Raw genomic sequence first — 18,865 nt, forward strand, 5'->3', positions numbered from 1 at the left:
GAGGGAGCAATGAGAGGGAGACAGGGTAAATTGTACAGTATAGTATACTATGGTATGGTATTATGCTAAGTCACAGTATCAGAAGTACAGTAGAGTCGAATATAATTTGGTTCCTTTTGTCAACAATTACAGTATGCTGGAATGGAGGAGAATTAAACAACATAGTTTGTGGCAAGAAGCGTAGAAACCATACAGGGTCTTTCTTTCATCTCAGTCCTCTCACCTTGCTGTTACAGGTCCAGGTGGCTGAAAGTACCAGATGCTGACTCCAACGAGCTCTTCAGAATGGTGGCTGAGATCTTCATCCTCTGGTGCAAATCACATGTGAGTTCTCCCTGAACTATATATTTACACTTGATCTCAAACCCTGCCCTCTTTTCTTGATCCTCCAATCACAACTGTTGTTTCGGCCGGGATTGGAGGATCAAGAGAAGAGGGCGGGGTTTGAGATGGGTCAATAGGCCCATGGTTTCAAAGTTTTTTGGGACCCAAGCTCATTGAAACATGTCACATACATACATACATTACTACTGTCGTGTGGAGACCCACTGAAGCAAGACCCACTGGAACAAGACCCACTGGAACAAGACCCACTGAAGCAAGACCCACTGAAGTAAGACCCACTGGAACAAGACCCACTGAAGCAAGACCCACTGAAGTAAGACCCACTGAAGTAAGACCCACTGAAGCAAGACCCACTGGAACAAGACCCACTGGAACAAGACCCACTGGAACAAGACCCACTGAAGCAAGACCCACTGGAACAAGACCCACTGGAACAAGACCCACTGAAGCAAGACCCACTGAAGTAAGACCCACTGAAGTAAGACCCACTGAAGCAAGACCCACTGGAACAAGACCCACTGGAACAAGACCCACTGGAACAAGACCCACTGGAACAAGACCCACTGAAGCAAGACCCACTGAAGCAAGACCCACTGGAACAAGACCCACTGGAACAAGACCCACTGGAACAAGACCCACTGAAGCAAGACCCACTGAAGCAAGACCCACTGGAACAAGACCCACTGGAACAAGACCCACTGAAGCAAGACCCACTGAAGTAAGACCCACTGAAGTAAGACCCACTGAAGCAAGACCCACTGGAACAAGACCCACTGGAACAAGACCCACTGGAACAAGACCCACTGAAGCAAGACCCACTGAAGCAAGACCCACTGGAACAAGACCCACTGGAACAAGACCCACTGGAACAAGACCCACTGGAACAAGACCAACTGGAACAAGACCCACTGGAACAAGACCCACTGGAACAAGGCCCACTGGAACAAGACCAACTGGAACAAGACCCACTGGAACAAGACCCACTGGAACAAGGCCCACTGGAACAAGACCCACTGGAACAAGACCCACTGGAACAAGACCCACTGGAACAAGACCCACTGGAACAAGGCCCACTGGAACAAGACCAACTGGAACAAGACCCACTGGAACAAGACCCACTGGAACAAGACCAACTGGAACAAGACCCACTGGAACAAGACCCACTGGAACAAGACCCACTGGAACAAGACCCACTGGAACAAGACCCACTGAAGCAAGACCCACTGGAACAAGACCCACTGGAACAAGACCCACTGGAACAAGACCAACTGGAACAAGACCCACTGGAACAAGACCCACTGAAGCAAGACCCACTGAAGCAAGACCCACTGGAACAAGACCCACTGGAACAAGGCCCACTGGAACAAGACCCACTGAAGCAAGACCTACTGGAACAAGACCCACTGGAACAAGACCCACTGGAGCAAGACCCGCCACCCATTTTGGGGGCCGACCCAGAGGTTAAGAAACCATGCAATAGGCTCATAACAGTGCAGACATGTCTTCATGTCTCATTTTCTTTTCTCTTCAGAATTTTAAAAGGGAAGAGCAGAACTTCGTGGTGCAGAATGAGATCAACAACCTGTCCTTCCTGACCGGGGACAACAAAACCAAGATGTCTAAGGTATATATATATGTACATACCATATTTATATAGTTATATTTACTGTATCCATATTCATCCACAACTGTCTGAATATACCTGCATATACAGTACTCCTTTTTATATACCTATTTATATACCTGCATATGACCCATATAACTCTGTATGATAGCATGTACAATAATGCTGTATATTCCATATATATATATATAAAGCTAAAAGATGAAAACCTTCAAAAGAAGCGGCCGCACACTCCTCAGGACTGATTTAGCTTTTTTAAATTTGTTTGGTGCACAACGCGTTTCGCTTCCGCTTCCTCAGGTGCTGTCACAATACAATACATGTACTTTATGGTGAAATGCTTGGTACTGTATGAGCCCCTCATAGCACCTGAGGAAGCGGAAGCGAAACGCGTTGTGCACCAAACAAATAAACAAGCTAAATCAGTCCTGAGGAATGTGCGGCCCCTTCTTTTGGATCTTCGTTTTCATCTTTTAGCTTTATACATCTCTCTTGCGCTGACCTGCACCTCCAGTCGGGGTCCAACTAGATGTGCACGAGTCTTATTTTGTTTATATATATAAATATATATGTATCCACATCTGTTATCTGCATGTAATCCTTTTTGCATACCTGTAGCTAGCTACTATATGTATATCTGTACATATTCCTTACCTACTCTTACTAGTTATAGCACTGGCTAGTATGACTTACTATGATAGAGTCTATCATTGCACATAATAATATATATATAATAATACAATAACACTGTATATACATCTGATTAGCATTATACTCATTTTTATATATATACGCCAGTTTAATCACCTGTACATTGTATATTGCTATCGCACTGTACTGTTACATTTGCAGTCTGGTTGGATGCCACACTTCTTTTCATTGTACTGTACTTGTGCTGTATAATGACAATACATTTTAATTTAATCTAATATACTGTATGTACCGCCTCCTCGTGTCACTGCTGCACCAGACATCAACTTTATTTCATAAATCTGGAGCTTTACACTCGATTTGGTGACCTCTGACCTCTCTCTCTGAACTTCCCACCTCATCGCTGTCAGGGCATCCCCAACTGAGCCTCACCTATTTTTTGTAAATAAGGTTGCCAGTGTCAGGGCAGGTATTACACCCTCCACATCAATCCAACCGTTATCTCCTAACAGTCAGTCTACTCTGAATTCCTTCTCACCCATTTCCCTCCACGACCTAACAGAGCTAGTGAGAAGCACAAAAACCTCCTCTAGCCCATTAGACACCATCCCAACCTCTCTGTTAAAGGACGTTTTCACCACTATTGGTCCCAGTCTGCTTTCCATCATAAACTTCTCTTTGGTCTCTGGCTAGGTCCCTGTCTATTTCAAACAGGCAATCGTTCAGCCGCTTTAAAAAAAGCTAAGTCTGGACGCCTCGGCCCATCTCCAAATTAACATTTATGAACACCACATTTTTGACAAATTCCAGTCGGGTTTTCGTAAGCAACACTCCACGGAGACTGCACTTTTAAAAGTATCCAATGATCTAATGATGTCCATTTTAGTGCTACTGGATCTTAGTGTTGCATTTGACACTGTGGATCACAACATTCTGCTAAATAGGCTCAGAGATTGGGTGGGTGTCACAGGGAGTGCACATGAGTGGTTTAAGTCCTATCTCTCAGGTAGATGTTTCTCAGTCGGAGTAGTCCCCCATGTGTCTGAGTCTGTTACCCTTTCCTGTGGGGTCCCCCAGGGCTCGGTACTTGGTCCGATTTTATTTTCACTGTATTTGCTCCCATTAGGACACATTTGCCTTTTATGTCTCTGTCTGTGTTTTGTGTATTTGTATGTTTGTTTTTGTTTTGCTGCCATTTTGGCCAGGTCTTGCTCGAAAAAGAGATCTTTGATCTAAAGTGACTACCTGGTAAAATAAAGGTTAAATAAATTAACGCTTTTAAAGGCATCTCCTACCACCTTTATGCGGATGATATCCAGCTGTATTGCTCTTTTAACCCTGATTGCCCTGATGATTTTAATTCTAATTTTATTGTTTTAAATGAGTGTCTGTCGGCCATTAACACTTTCCGTGCCGGCCGTGCCAGTCCTATATAGGCCTACCCCGTTGAGTGCCAACGCTCTATTCAATGACAGAGCGCTCACATTTGTGAACGCATAAACTATATCTTAAATTAAATATGTGTCTAATACGACCGTCGCTTATCAATGACTTGTTTGCAGTCAACATTGTCGAAACGGATTGTTTTTAATCTGTTAATTTTCGTTTTATACCATTTTGAAAAACGCTTGTTTTTTTTTACTTTCAGAAAGAAAAAAAGATTCTGCAGGTATCGCGCCTTACTGTAATACACAAAACACGTTGTAATTTTTTGACCTATTTATGAATCGTTTTCAAATAAACGCTAGATTATCGATAGTATATGTGTACTTATGCACAGTATAGAAGCGGGCTGAAAAATCAATTATATTTTTTCCTGATCAGCTACACACACTCACAGCCACACACACACACATATGGGACACGTTGATATATAGGTGAAAACAGCTCTGATTATCCCAATACTGGTAAAATAGATTCCTTACCTCAGATCAGATGTTCCCCAAAAAGGTTATTCCAATTCCTGATCGCCATTCCAAATATCGATCACGAAAGACATATTCCACGCTGTTCTGATGGTGGGCGATGACTGGGATCGTCTCCGGTTATTTGCCTGACAAGTAAAATGTGGAATCCGGACTCTTTTTTCCCCATGCGTTTCATTCAATCCAATCCAATGGGGTGCAGTACCATCTGGAGAGACGATAGGGGGCGGTATTTTCCCTGTTCGAGCTCAGACAGATATCCACTGGTAACGTGAGGCTATATTGATGAAAAATGAATGGAAATCGATAATAAAAAAAATAGCGATTAAAAACGAGATTTCTCGTCGGCTGGCACTCAATGGTTGGCATGAACTAACGAGAAATCTCGTCGCTGGCACTCAAAGTGTTAAGGCCTGGTTAGCTAGCAACTTCCTCCAGCTAAATGAGGCCAAAACCGAGGTGCTCATCGTGGCCTCTGATGGCGTTGCATCCAGGGTGGCTGGTTGCCTTGGGTCCCTAGAAACAAATGTGAGCCCCAACCTCAGGAACCTTGGTGTAAACTTTGATCAGGCCATGCACCTCGACACTCACATCAAGTGCATGGTGTTTTTTCCATCTCAGGAACATTGCTAAGCTCAGGTCGATTGTTTCCCATTCTGACCTAGAGTTGATTATCCATGCCTTCGTTTTTTCTCGTCTAGACTACTGCAATTTGGTTCTCACCTGCCTCAATAAATCATCCATAGACCGCCTCCAGTTCATCCAAAATACTGCTGCAAGACTGCTAACCAGATCAAGCAGAAGGTGTCACATCATCCAGTTCTAGCCTCCTTGCACTGGCTTCCTATACATTTTAGAATACATTTCAAGGTCCTGGTGCTCACTTTTAGAGCTTTGCATGGCCAGGCACCAGAATATTTAACCGACCTGCTGGAACCATATGTGCCCAGCAGGACCCTCAGGACAGCTGACCAGGATCTGTTGGTCATTCCGTGCACCAGGTTGATCACCAAAGGTGACAGAGCCTTTCAATCTGTAGCGCCTAGACTCTGGAATGCCCTTCCTCTTGGCCTAAGAGCTGCAGCGTCTGTTGAATTTTTTAAAAATCAGCTAAAAACATTATTGTTTAAACAGGCCTTTGGGTAATGTTTGAGCTTCTCCTCCAGGTATAAAATATGTATTTTTTTTTCTTCTCTCTGATGCATTGTGTTTTTGTTCTGTCTCTTATCACTTGAATGGTTCTTGCGTGTGTGTGTGTATGTGTGTGTGTGTGTGTGTGTGTGTGTGTGTGTGTGTGTGTGTGTGTGTGTGTGTGTGTGTGTGTGTGTGTGTGTGTGTGTGTGTGTGTGTGTGTGTGTGTGTGTGTGTGTGTGTGTGTGTGTGTGTGCGTGCGTGTGTGCGAGCACCCATGTTTCTCTGTGGGTGCTATGGTGACATACTAAAAAGCAAACATTCATCCCACACAGACAAACAACAAATATTTGCGCAGCAAACATTCCCCTGCAATCGGAATGGATTTGTTCATTGTTTGTCTCTGTGTTTGTTTTGGTCCTGAAAGACGAAACAAAAGGACGGTCATTACAGCCGCCATGTCAATATTTGGACGACCATGTAATTGTCCTCTCCTGCTGTGTTTCTTCCTCCCCTGGCGTCCTCTCCCTCCCTCCCTCTCGCAGGCCTTTAAGAAAAAGGTAGAGTGACGCGTGCATGAGCTGCTTACCTGCCGGCTTATTGGCTCATTTACGCTCCGTTCCCGGGGCGGCCAATAGCGTGCCCCCCCACCCCCCATGTTCATATCAGCCGATCCTTCATGGCCTCCGCTTCATTCATCACCTGTGTCTGACATCATAATGAGCGTCATTTCTCATTGCCATACAGCCCATCTCTGCTAATGAAACCCAGCTCTGCTAAGACAAATCACGTGATCACATGTCACCAGGGGTGTTGGCGGGTGATGGATCACTATACACTGCTGTGTTTGGCTGACGGCTTAGGCCAGACTTCAGACCAGCTCTGTATCTTTATTGCTCCATATTTCCATGTAGGAGGAAGTGTGTGTGTGTGTGTGTGTGTGTGTGTGTGTGTGTGTGTGTGTGTGTGTGTGTGTGTGTGTGTGTGTGTGTGTGTGTGTGTGTGTGTGTGTGTGTGTGTGTGTGTGTGTGTGTGTGTGTGTGTGTGTGTGTGTGTGTGTGTGTGTGTGTGTGTGTGTGTGTGTATGCGAGTGTTAATATTAGGGCTGACCCAGATTAGTCGAATAGTCGACTAATCGATCGAAAGGAGCCGTAGTCGACTGCCAACCTCTTAGTCGAATGCAAACAAATAATAATAAGATTTCTTTTTAAGTTTAAAAAAAATTATTATTCTTTCTAAAAGCAAAGAGGCCTAGAAGTGTGGCTAATGCTAATGGCGCGCATACCAGAGAGGCTAACTGCCTAAGAAAACGGGCACAGAGGCACTGAAAGAGGATTTCACATGTCTAATGAACACACTAGACTAGACAAATATCAAGATGTATCCATCAGTGGACCAATTGCATGCTTTCGCAGAGGACAAGAAGCCTTCAGTCGACTACCAGTCGACTATCGGCAAATTTTTACCAATCAAAGTCGACTATACAAATCCTTAGTCAGGGACAGCCCTAGTTAATATACATTCAATGTGGACTCTCTCAGCAGAGTCAAACATCAGCATTTCCCCTGAGCCAGCTGCTTCCATTTGCAGTTTGACCTCATCTCGCTGCATGAACGGAGGCAAAAGAAAAAACGTGAGCTCCGAATCCGCTTCACAGCTATAAGTTCTCGGAAACCTCTAGTCTAACACTTCAGTGCCCGGTTGCAGATTTTTGCCAGTGTTGGAAAAGTAAACGGCCCCAGAGGTTCCCTCAGTGCTCCCACTTTGAAATTAGCTCTGGAGACGCTCGGGGTCAAGGTGTCCGCTTTAAAAAGTTCAAAAGGAAGTGATCATTAATCGGAGGCAGACTTTCTAATAGTCATGCTCATAGTCCTGCTTCTTTTTGGAAGTTTCCTTTTTAGTATGTGTTTGCGTTTAAGTTGGATCAGTCGGCGCGTTGGTAATGTAAACGCGTGTTGTTTTCAGTCTGGAGGTCAGGACCAGGAGAGGAAGCACAAGAAAAGACGTGGTGAGTTCTACTCCATCCAGACGTCGCTGATCGTGGCGGCGCTGAAGAAGATGCTTCCCATCGGCCTCAACATGTGTACCCCCGGAGACCAGGAGCTCATCTCCCTGGCCAAGACCCGCTATCTCCTGGTGAGTACACAGTACGCACCTTTCATTTAATTTCAAACCTTTGTTTAAAGGAACACGCCAACATTTTGGGTAATTCGCTTATCTTCTTCTCCAGAGAGAGACAAGAAAATAGATACCAGTTTCCTCTCTGTGCGTTCAGTAGAAAGCTATCTGGCTGCATGTTAGCCTAGCTTAGCACAATGAATGGAAGCGGACAGTGACGGGTAGCCTTTGGGAGAGGTGTTAGTTGGACAATGCCTAGGCTACCTGTCACTGTCCGCTTCCATTCATTGTGCTAAGCTAGGCTAATGTGCAGCCAGATAGCTTTCTACTGAACGCACAGAGAGGAAACTGGTATCTATCTTCTTGTCTCTCTCTGGAGAAAGTCAAGTTAGACCGCGCTCACAATAATTGACAATGGGTGCTGCAATCCCGAAGATATAAGTAGAAAAAAGCAGGAAGCCGGACCAGCACTCTCAGGTTTCGACTATTTTAATCGCAGCCGGATACAACAGACATGTTTCAGAACAGGTGTTCCTTCTTCAGTGTTAATGGCTCTGTCAAAACCTGAGAGTGCTGGTCCGGCTTCCTGCTTTTTTCTACTCTCTCTGGAGAAGACTATAAGCAATTACCCAAAATGTTGGCGTGTTCTTTTAAACTCGAAAGGCGACTGAGGTTTCCCTCATTTACAGTCACGTCGAGTGTACATACAGAAATATGCATAGATAAAACATATAAAATCACACAGACAACAAGACGAGGCAAAAATCAAGGGAAACAAATCAATCAAAACACGTACAACTTTCATTCCACACACACACACACACACACACACACAGACACACACAGACACACACACACACACACACACACACACACACACACACACACACACACACACACACACACACACACACACACCACATCGAAACCAGCATCTCCTGCGTTAGTGGCGAGCGCCTTGCCCACTGCGCCACTTAGCCGCCCTGGGTGCGAGAACTCTTCTTGATATTATATGGCAACGTTTTAAAGCCACCAATGCATTTGGGCACACATGGGGGCATGGGGTCATACTGTAGGTCAATCATTTCCTCGTACCTCAACTCTGTCATACTGTTTTTATTGCTTCTTTTGTACTACTTTGTGTTATCCTGCGAGGGAGAGGATCTGAGAAACAAAGATTTTCACTCCTCTATACTGTAAAAGGATAATAATAAATAAACTTGATTCTGATTCTTGTGGTTCAATAGAAAGACACAGATGAAGAGGTCAAGGAACATTTACGGCAGAATCTGCACCTTCAAGAAAAGGTGAGCCAGTCAGAATGACTCTTATTGTGATTATAAAGCGTGATCATCTCTCTATATTTGACTTCTATCGACTTCTCTCTCAGTCAGATGACCCAGCCGTCCGGTGGCAGTTGAACCTGTACAAGGACGTGGTGGTGAGGAACGAGGGGCCTCCAGACCCCGAGAAGACGGTGAGCCGCGTTCAGAGCATCTCCGCCGCTGTCTTCAACCTGGAGCAGGTCAGTATCACTAAGAAGCTATCTGCGGTTTAGATTAGGGATGTCCGATATTGGCATTAAAATGTGATATCGAAAATTATCGGTTTTAAATTTTTTTTTCTTTTTTTTTTACATTTATTTAACCTTTATTTACCCAGGCAAGCAAGTAAGAACTAATTCTGATTTTATTTATTGTCAAAAGTATGCATAATGTTGTGTTAATTCCACGATAAGAGTAATTACGTGAAATTATTCCGTTTTTTGGGGGGGCGGGGGCTCTGCATATATCGGTATCGGTTGATATTGGTATCGGAAATTAAGAGTTGGACGGTATCGGTATAACGGTATCGGTAAAAAAGCCAATATCGAGCATCCCTAGTTTAGATGCTTTAGACGTTTCTTTGCTCTGTACACTCAATTTAAATTTGTTCTGGATGAAGCATGGCACGTAAATGCCACAGAATTTTACTGTGAACATCAAAGTATGGTATATAAGTGTATATGAAAAGTAAAGTAGTGTTTATTTCTCCGTCCAGGTGGAACAGCCATTGAGATCCAAGAAGTGTGTTTGGCAGAAGCTTCTGTCCAAACAGAGGAAGCGAGCGGTGGTGGCCTGTTTCCGCATGGCTCCTCTCTACAACCTGCCAAGGTATCAGTGCGGACGGCGAAACGCCGGCCAGGAGAGTTTAATAGTAACTAGGGATAGGCGGCTAGGTGGTGCAGTGGGCAAGGCGCTCACCACCAATGCAGGATACGCTGGGTTCGAGCCCAGCTCTCCGCATTGCTATCAGCTTGGCTGGTCGTTCATACTAATACAATTGGCAGTATTAGGGGGTGGGAAGCTGGTGGGTGGGGATCGGACGTTGTGGACAGCGACTCCTACAGGTCGGTTGGTGCGCCTGCGCAGCAGAATCAGAAAGCGACGGGGGCGGCTCCCACACAGACCCCCAACGCTGAGAGATCGCGCTGTGCAGGTGAAAAGATGCGACGGCTGCTTCCTCGAGTACCGGAGGGGACACGTGATGTAAGGCTTCGTCTACATTGCAGCCGGCTTGTGGGAGGCATGGCCTAACAGCGTTCGAGACAGGGGAGGGTAGAATTGGACGATACGAAATTGGGATGGGAGAAAAATTGAAAATGGGAGAAAAAGTAGATAATAAAAAAAAATAGTAACTAGGGATGTCCGATATTATCGGCCTACCGATATTATGGGCCGATATCGGCATTAAAATGTGATATCGGAAAATATCGGTATCGGTTTTCAAAAAAATATATTTTTTTTTTATTATTATAATTCTTTTACATTTCTATAACCTTTATTTACCCAGGCAAGCAAGTAAGAACAAATTCTGATTTTATTTATTGTCAAAAGTATGCATAATGTTGTGTTAATTCCACAACAAGAGATATGTAATGTTAATTACCTGAAATTATTTCATTTTTTGGGGGGGGGGGGGGTAAACCCTGCATATATCGGTATCGGTTGATATCGGTTGATATCGGTATCGGAAATTAAGAGTTGGACAATATCGGTATATCGGTATCGGTAAAAAAGCCAATATCGAGCATCCTTAATAGTAACTACTGAAACAGATACGTTAGCTCGCTCGTAACTTCCGATGCCAGGTGTTTCATTAAACCTCACCGGCGTTGACATCAGAGTTGTGCGCAACTGCGTCTTCTTTGTGATACTGTATTACAGCTGCCACGCTCTCCTTCCTCTTTTGTCTGTCCCAGACTTACTTGGACTTTCTGGTACTAAACATCCCCAGGGCTCATTCACATCTAATCATACAAAGCGGAGAGAAATGCCTGTTTCCCTTTCTTTTGAATGGCGGTAGTTTGGTTTAGGCTGCGTTCCGCGAGAAAGTTGAGTCAAGCTTTGCTGTGATGCAATCCCTCCCCACGCTGCAGTTGGCGAATCACACTCACAGTGGAGGACGAGGGATTGATGTGGTTAAAAAGCTCACAGCAAGATGTCACACAAATGGTCCTGTGGTTGAGGTGCTGCGTGGTCTCATTAGATGTGAATGAGCCTTTGATCTTTTTCACGTCAAGGACCCCCAAATGGATACTGAATTGGCCAAGGAGCCCCATTTGACAAGATCTTGTCCCAGGGGCCCCCATCTGACTAGATATTTGATGTCACATATGATTTAATCCAGACACTCCACAAGTGTCTATACTGTAGGTGGATATACATAACAGAGGAGAGAGCAGAATAGTCACTTGTATACATTATCTCACTGTAGTAACTTATAGTGAATGAAATATTATTGAAATTAAACTATTCCCCATTTAGCTGGAACCCCCCTCTTGAGAACCAGTGCCCTAGAGGACACTGGCAAACAAACACTGGCACTATCGACTCCCTAAGCTTCCTTTTTGTTAGTTCTAGTAGACAACAACAAGTTGTGTAGCATGTATCGTCATTCTGCTATAGGCACAAATACACACACATGCACACACACACACACACACACACACACACACACACACACACACACACACACACACACACACACACACACACACACACACACACACACACACACACACACACACACACACACACACACACACACACACACACACACACACACACACACACACACACACACACACACACACACACACACACACACACACTCACTCTCCGTCCCTCTGCCTCGCGACTCCCATTCATCTTTTCCCGGACTGTGAACCTGTATTAATGTGCAGCTTCCCTCCCCCCAATCTGTAGAACAAATGTCTTGCCCGCAGCTGTTATCAAGGAAAAAAGGACACTAGCAATTTCACGCCTCAGTGCTCTGTAACTCAATCACAGGAAGCCAGGCAGAGACTGACGGCAGGGAGAAAAACAATTACGGATCCCAACTTGGGGGCGGCCATCTTTAATGTGCGCACAGACGACGACACTGTCCGCAGGGTTGGGTAGTAACTGCCTGCACGTAATCGGGATTACGTAATCAGATTATGAAAATAAGTAACTCTAATCAGCCCAGATTACATTCGGGAAAATGTAATTAGATTATAACTACATTGTCAAGGAAGTTTGATTACAATTTTCAACCCCCACCCCGAGTGCTCAGTAGGACAGTCTGGGTCCCCTTTATCCAATCTAGACCCCTCGCATCATAATCCACACCTAAACTTCTGACCCCCCCCCCCCCCCCCCCCCCCCCAATTTGACCCAACCCTGCCCACCTGACAGGATAGCACATTGGGCGAGTAAAGTTGTTGTCGGGTCTTGCGGAACATGACACAGCAGCCAGAATACAGTCCTAAATATTCAAGTAATCGAGTAATTGAAAGATGATTATTTCTTTGCTATATGCTGACGACTGCGTACTGTACAGTTTCTCCCCTGGCAAATGTTTACACTAACTCACTCTTAACACGCAAACCTTTTTTTGTCTAGTATGTGTGGTGGTTTGAAAACCCTGCCTCTATAATTTTCTTGTCTCTTGCTGTCTCTACTTAATCTCTAGTCTTCTCTTCTGTCTCCTGAATGTCACACTGTATATACTGTGCCTCGTCCCCCTCAGGCACAAAAATAATAATTACTTCCTGAATGCCTACCGACACCTTTGGCTGGAGGAGATGCATGAGAACACAGACTATGGCAGTCTGCTCTCCATGCTGACGGTAATGTAGCGCTGAGCCAATGTTTGTGACCCACTCACCATCATGTCTTAACCCAACCCCGCGCCCTCCTCCAGCTGAGGTCTGTGCTGACGCAAAGCGCTCACTCTCATTCCAAGTGTTCCCACTGGCATCTCCAATGGTCCAGCGGTCCAGTAGACCCACGAGCTGTGGGGTCAGTGCAACCATAGCGACCGTACAACCTTTTACTCATATGTATTTGAATCCATTTACAAGTTTGAAAGTAGCATAAGTAGAGGTTGAGAACTTCCAGGTGATGTGCTGTATCACATTCAGATACATTCAAGAGTTTTGGACGACTGTAAATACAAATTTCAAAACAGACTCATTCAGTTCTTCGTCTTAAGCGTCTCTTCGGGTCATGGTTCATTACTTTGGGACAAGCAGAGGGCGATATCCCAGAGTCTTTGATCACAGTCTACATAAATGTTTTAACTTACACAACAGTTTGGTCCCAGGGTGACCAGTTGGATGTGCCAGTGGCCTGTACCATAGACATATATAAAGGCTAGATGACTCACCCGTGCTGCTGGCCAATGGAGACCGACATTGCCACATGGCGGCCATCTTGCCACAGGCAGCACGCCCACTCATAACATGAATGTCTATGGTGCATGTACTATTGAAATAACCATAGCTTGCTAATTTTTTTTTTTATTATAACGTTTGTTATAAACCTCAGAGATGTAGTTATCATACTGCATACTTATAATGGACTTTCATATGGATATTTTCAATGATGTCCAAGCATCCGTTTATTACATTTGTAATAAACCAAACCGTTTGTAAATCGGTTGAAAATTGAGCAAGCTATTGTTATTTCAATAGTACATGCACCATAGACATTCATGTTATGAGTGGGCGTGCTGCCTGTGACAAGATGGCCGGCGGTGAACTACGCTGGAGACTCCGCCTTGCACCATCTAGTTATATATATCTATGGCCTGTACTACTAACCGCTATTAGCCGTTAGCTTCTCTTATAGTGGACCTCGTCCCTCCTCTCCTGCTCTCCTCTAACCCAGGCTGATCTCCTCTCGCCCCCTCCCCAGGCATCGCTCAATTAACCTCTTCCTCCTGGCCTATCAGAGAATATGGATAGAGACAGAGGAGTATTCTTTTGAGGAGAGGCTAGTGCAGGACCTGGCCGTAAGTACTCGTCTCCTCCCGCGTCCTTGTTTACGTAGGAACCCATGTCCCGTGCGTGACGGAGGGGTGGGGGGGGGCTCGACCCCTTACCGCTCTCCTGTTCTCCGACAGCACCGTGCCCGCAGATGCACCATCGGGTCACTGTCAAGTCTTCCATGTTGTGCTCCCCTTCCGTGCCAACATGTGTACACCCACTGTGAGCAACGCACGGCATCGCCACTGATGTCGGTGCCAAGCCCAGCTGTTCATTGTACTCTGCCGTACAAAGGCGGGCTAGATCCACAAAGAATGGATTGCACGGAGCAAGTTGCACCCTTACTTAAAATTCATTATGAATTGAAAATGGGGGACCCTGATGTAAACAAGACGAAAGTCTTTCTCTGGTCTGCATCCCCTTAACAATTGTGTGTATTGAGCCATACTGTATTGTACCCATTCTGCAATCTGTTAATAAAATTTGCATTCAATCAATCACCGTGCAGATTGATTGATTGAATGAAGATTTTATTAACAGATTGCAGAATGGGTACAATACAGTATGGCTCAATACACACAATTGTTAAGGGGATGCAGACCAGAGAAAGACTTTCGTCTTGTTTACATCAGGGTCGCCCATTTTCAATTCATAATGAATTTTAAGTAAGGGTGCAACTTGCTCCGTGCAATCCATTCTTTGTGGATCTAGCCCTAAGAGCAGTAACGTTGTACTTCCTTTGTACAGCAGAGTACCCCTCTACATGTGTATTTTTGTACCACTATATCTGTACCCCTCTACATGTGTATTTCTGTACCACTATATCTGTACTCTCTACATGTGTTTGAATACCACTATATCTGTACCCTCTACATGTGTTTGAATACCACTACATCTGTACCCCATTACATGTGTTTGAATACCACTACATCTGTACCCCATTACATGTGTTTGAATACCACTACATCTGTACCCCTCGACATGTGTTTGAATACCACCACATCTGTACCCCTCTACATGTGTTTGAATACCACTACATCTGTACCCCTCTACATGTGTTTGAATACCACTACATCTGTACCCCTCTACATGTGTTTGAATACCACTACATCTGTACCCCTCTACATGTGTTTGAATACCACTACATCTGTACCCCTCTACATGTGTTTGAATACCACTACATCTGTACCCCTCGACATGTGTTTGAATACCACCACATCTGTACCCCTCTACATGTGTTTGAATACCACTACATCTGTATCCCTCTACATGTGTATGTATAATATACCATTTTATCAGTACTGGCCTACAAAGGCAAACTATAACAACTGAAGTTACAGCGTATTGCCTTTGTAGAGCAGTACTGTCACCCTCCCATCCCACTGGGGTAAGAGAGCATCGTCCCGCGATGCTACGGCTTACCGGTGAAATTTGCGAAAGCTGGAGTGTCTTTCCAAAATGTTCACCATTGTGCAATTTGAGGAATTTCTTGTACTGAAAGCAGCAGCATTACATTAGCTGCTTCCTGTACAATCTGACAGAAATTCTTCAAAAACATTACGTCGACCATTACAGCCCACAAGAGACCACGATAGTGATTCCAATTGTTGCAGCCTCGATGAAATGCTATTTGAATAGACGGCCAATGCTCTCTTGTGATCTGAAGAGGTAGGACATCTCGAGTACCACGTCACTGTTGGAGAGGTTTCTTAAGACAAGATAAGATATACCTTTATCGATCCCCTTGGGGAAATTCAGGGGAAATTCTTAAGCGAGATAAAGTGGTAGACTGGGCTCATGGAGAGTCATGCTTAAATCCATCCTCCTCCCTTTATGGCTGTTGACCATGTACCCATGTATCTGCCTGGCATGTGAGCGTGTCTGTGTGTTTTTGTTTGCATGTGTATGTGTTTATATGCCCCTGTGTTTGTGCTTCATTGTCTGCACGTCATATTAACAATATCATATCCCGCTGCTAGCCAGACTGCAGTTTTATTTTCCATTCCGCATATCATCACCCTTAATTAAATGCCTCTGTTGGCCTAGTGACCCTGTTGCGTGAATACTTTCGACAACAAATGTTTGTTTCCGCGTGTGAGTTTTGCGCTCTGATTGGCCAGGTCATGTGACGTGTGCGCCAATCGTGGGACAGCAAGTTCTGCGCCTATTTCCGGGTCTAACAGCCTGCAAACTACCTGGCGTTTTATCGCCGTGCTCTAAGACAAACTCTAACCTTAACCAACTTCGAAAGAGTGCCTAAGCTTAACCGTCGAAAGAAGGGCAGGCGTTCTATCGCCGTGCTCTAAGACAAACTCTAACCTTAACCAACTTCGAAAGAGCGCCTAAGCTTAACCAGTGTAGACACTTGCGGTCCTACGATTGGGCCTACATGTCACATGACCAGAAATTACCTGGCCAATCAGAGACGCGGAAACAAACATTTGTTGTCTAAAGTATTCAGGCGACCCTGTTGCTTCTAAGGTAAGTGCTGTACTGTGCAGTAAGGTGGCAATAATAATTATTATTATTATTAGAGCACTTTTCAAAACTCAGTTACAAAACACTCCACAAAACTAAATTAAAACACAAAGAAAAGTACATTCAATAAAAGAAAATCCAAACAAACCACTAGAGGGAAACAATGAGCCATTTTAAACACAGCACCCCTTCTCCCAAAACGAAAGCCTCAAAAGCGTTGTCTTGTGATCATTGTAAATACGTATAATCACGTATAAACAATAACACTGCCTTACTGGAACAATCTTGTTATAACTAAGATACTTGCTGGGGGGAAAAAATTTGTGCATGGATTACTAGATTTCAACTACAACATACAACATTTCCTGGTTGTTTAAACAAGGTGGAAAATGGCTGACAGCACATTCAAGTCAAGAGTTTTATTAGATGTAATTAAGATATTTGCTGAGAAACATACTTTTTATATGCATAGGTTTATAAAATAGACAAAGCTATAGCACGGTCTGGGTTTTGTCAACAAATACAAATAAATTATGGAATAACAACAGACTGGCTGCTGGCAGCACAGGGTTGATTGAACATCTCGACTCAATGAGACCTGATGGTAGGTGGTCATGATTTTGACTATGTGAAAAATACTGTCCAAAAATAATGATTGCCCCTTTCAAGCAGATCACATCACTTTTTTATGGATAACATTGAATGGATAGAATACACATTTTAGAAGTTCAAGTACGCTTTACATTGGCTGACCGACTACCAAGGTTATGCTGAGAACTGATTAATGGAGTTGGGTGTTCCAAATAAACAATCTCAGATTGGTTTTCATTAAGTTGGAGAAGATTCTGGGACATTCAGCATTTCATATCTGAAAGGCAATCCCTGATGCGTGTTAAGCTGATGGTATCAATACTTTTTATTCTGCACAGCTGTGTAAAATCTGCACAGCAATGGAAGGGGATATTGTGCTTGTGAATTATGTGACCTTGAGAGACCATATTAATTGAGAACAATATGGGGCCTAAATGTATCCTTGGGGAACACCGCAGACAAGATGAGCTGATGACACGTTCCCCTTAACATCAGAAACATTAGTACAGTTTGAACCAATTAAGTGCCAACCCACCTTTTTAGGCCTTAATTCAAATTGAGTGGTGAACTGTATCATTTGATCATGTTTTTATCCTTTGGATGATGTCTCTAATCCACAATCAAATCAATCAATCAGTTGCCTTGCTGAGATGTAAATTAGGATTAAGCTGGAGACCCAGCATTGGCAGTAAGTAGTAGATCATTAGTGACTCGAGGGAGAGCAGTGCTGTGGAGGCATCTTAAACCCAACTGAAACTTCTCAAATAAACATCAAATGAAAATGGATAGTAAAATGTCTGTATTTCAACTTTGAGCCAACCTTTATCCTTACATTGTACAATGTGTTGTGTTGATGTGTCGTGTTGCAGAGGCCCCTGCTTAATGGCGGCCTCTGTATACAACATGTCATAGCGATTCTTGACCTTTACTAGAATCCACGCTACACCACATTTGTGTACTCTTGCACAGAGAGCGTACAGCTTATCCTGAGAGGCTAATTGCTCTTGAGAATGATGTGCTCTAACATCCATGGACTTGTGTCCAGAAAACCCAACCTAAGGCGGAGGAGGAGGAAGAGGAGGAGGTGGATATGCAGCCGGACCCTCTTCACCAGCTCATTCTGCATTTCAGTCACAATGCCCTCACTGAGTGCAGGTAAGCAGTGAGCACAAGCACCTGTACACCTGGCACCCTCAATGCGGGCTCCATCTGTGCTGGGTAATATTTCTGGCCTGTCTCTTGGCTAATAAACTGTCACATTAAACCAAATGACTGCTGCATTTTTTCACACACCAGGAGAGATACTCAAACTGTCACATTCTTCCTTAGGCATGCTGCTCGGGTAGATTGCCATATTAAAAAAAGAAAAAACGTCAGATTGTGCAGGTTGATGTTTTGCTTTTCAATGCGCTAAACACACACCTTGCTCTTCTACTTTAGTTGTTTAGAAGAGGATCCCTTGTATATCGCCTACGCAGACATGATGGCAAAGGTACTTCGTTCTTACATTCCTCTTCATTTGTTGACAATGAAAGTATTGGCTGTGTGGCCAAGCTTAACACCTCATCACTTCTGTTTTCTCTTAGAGTTGTGAAGAAGGTGAAGAGGAGGAAGAAGAGGAAGGGAAAGAGAAAACATTTGAGGTGCTACTTTAAGGAATAACAGTTGAATCCGTCTCTAGGCGTCTGGGTGACTTCGCTCCGGGAACCG

General features: G+C 44.2%; 1 protein-coding gene across 1 annotated transcript in view; it reads left to right on the forward strand.

Annotated features, from left to right (window-relative positions):
* Positions 1–18,865, forward strand: part of LOC311225759 (ryanodine receptor 3) — a gene marked incomplete at both ends in the record, with an annotated part of 274,770 nt that overhangs the window by 205,931 nt on the left and 49,974 nt on the right. The window contains 11 exon segments of the mRNA XM_084311153.1: positions 237–324; positions 1,877–1,969; positions 6,222–6,236; positions 7,642–7,812; positions 9,042–9,101; positions 9,185–9,319; positions 9,835–9,947; positions 14,016–14,112; positions 18,201–18,310; positions 18,596–18,647; positions 18,742–18,798. Of these exon segments, the coding sequence (XP_084167279.1) occupies positions 237–324; positions 1,877–1,969; positions 6,222–6,236; positions 7,642–7,812; positions 9,042–9,101; positions 9,185–9,319; positions 9,835–9,947; positions 14,016–14,112; positions 18,201–18,310; positions 18,596–18,647; positions 18,742–18,798 (991 nt within the window).

The sequence above is a fragment of the Notolepis coatsorum genome (assembly GCF_963971535.1).
Source record: "Notolepis coatsorum genome assembly, chromosome: 3".
Classification (NCBI taxonomy): Eukaryota; Metazoa; Chordata; class Actinopteri; order Aulopiformes; family Paralepididae; genus Notolepis; species Notolepis coatsorum.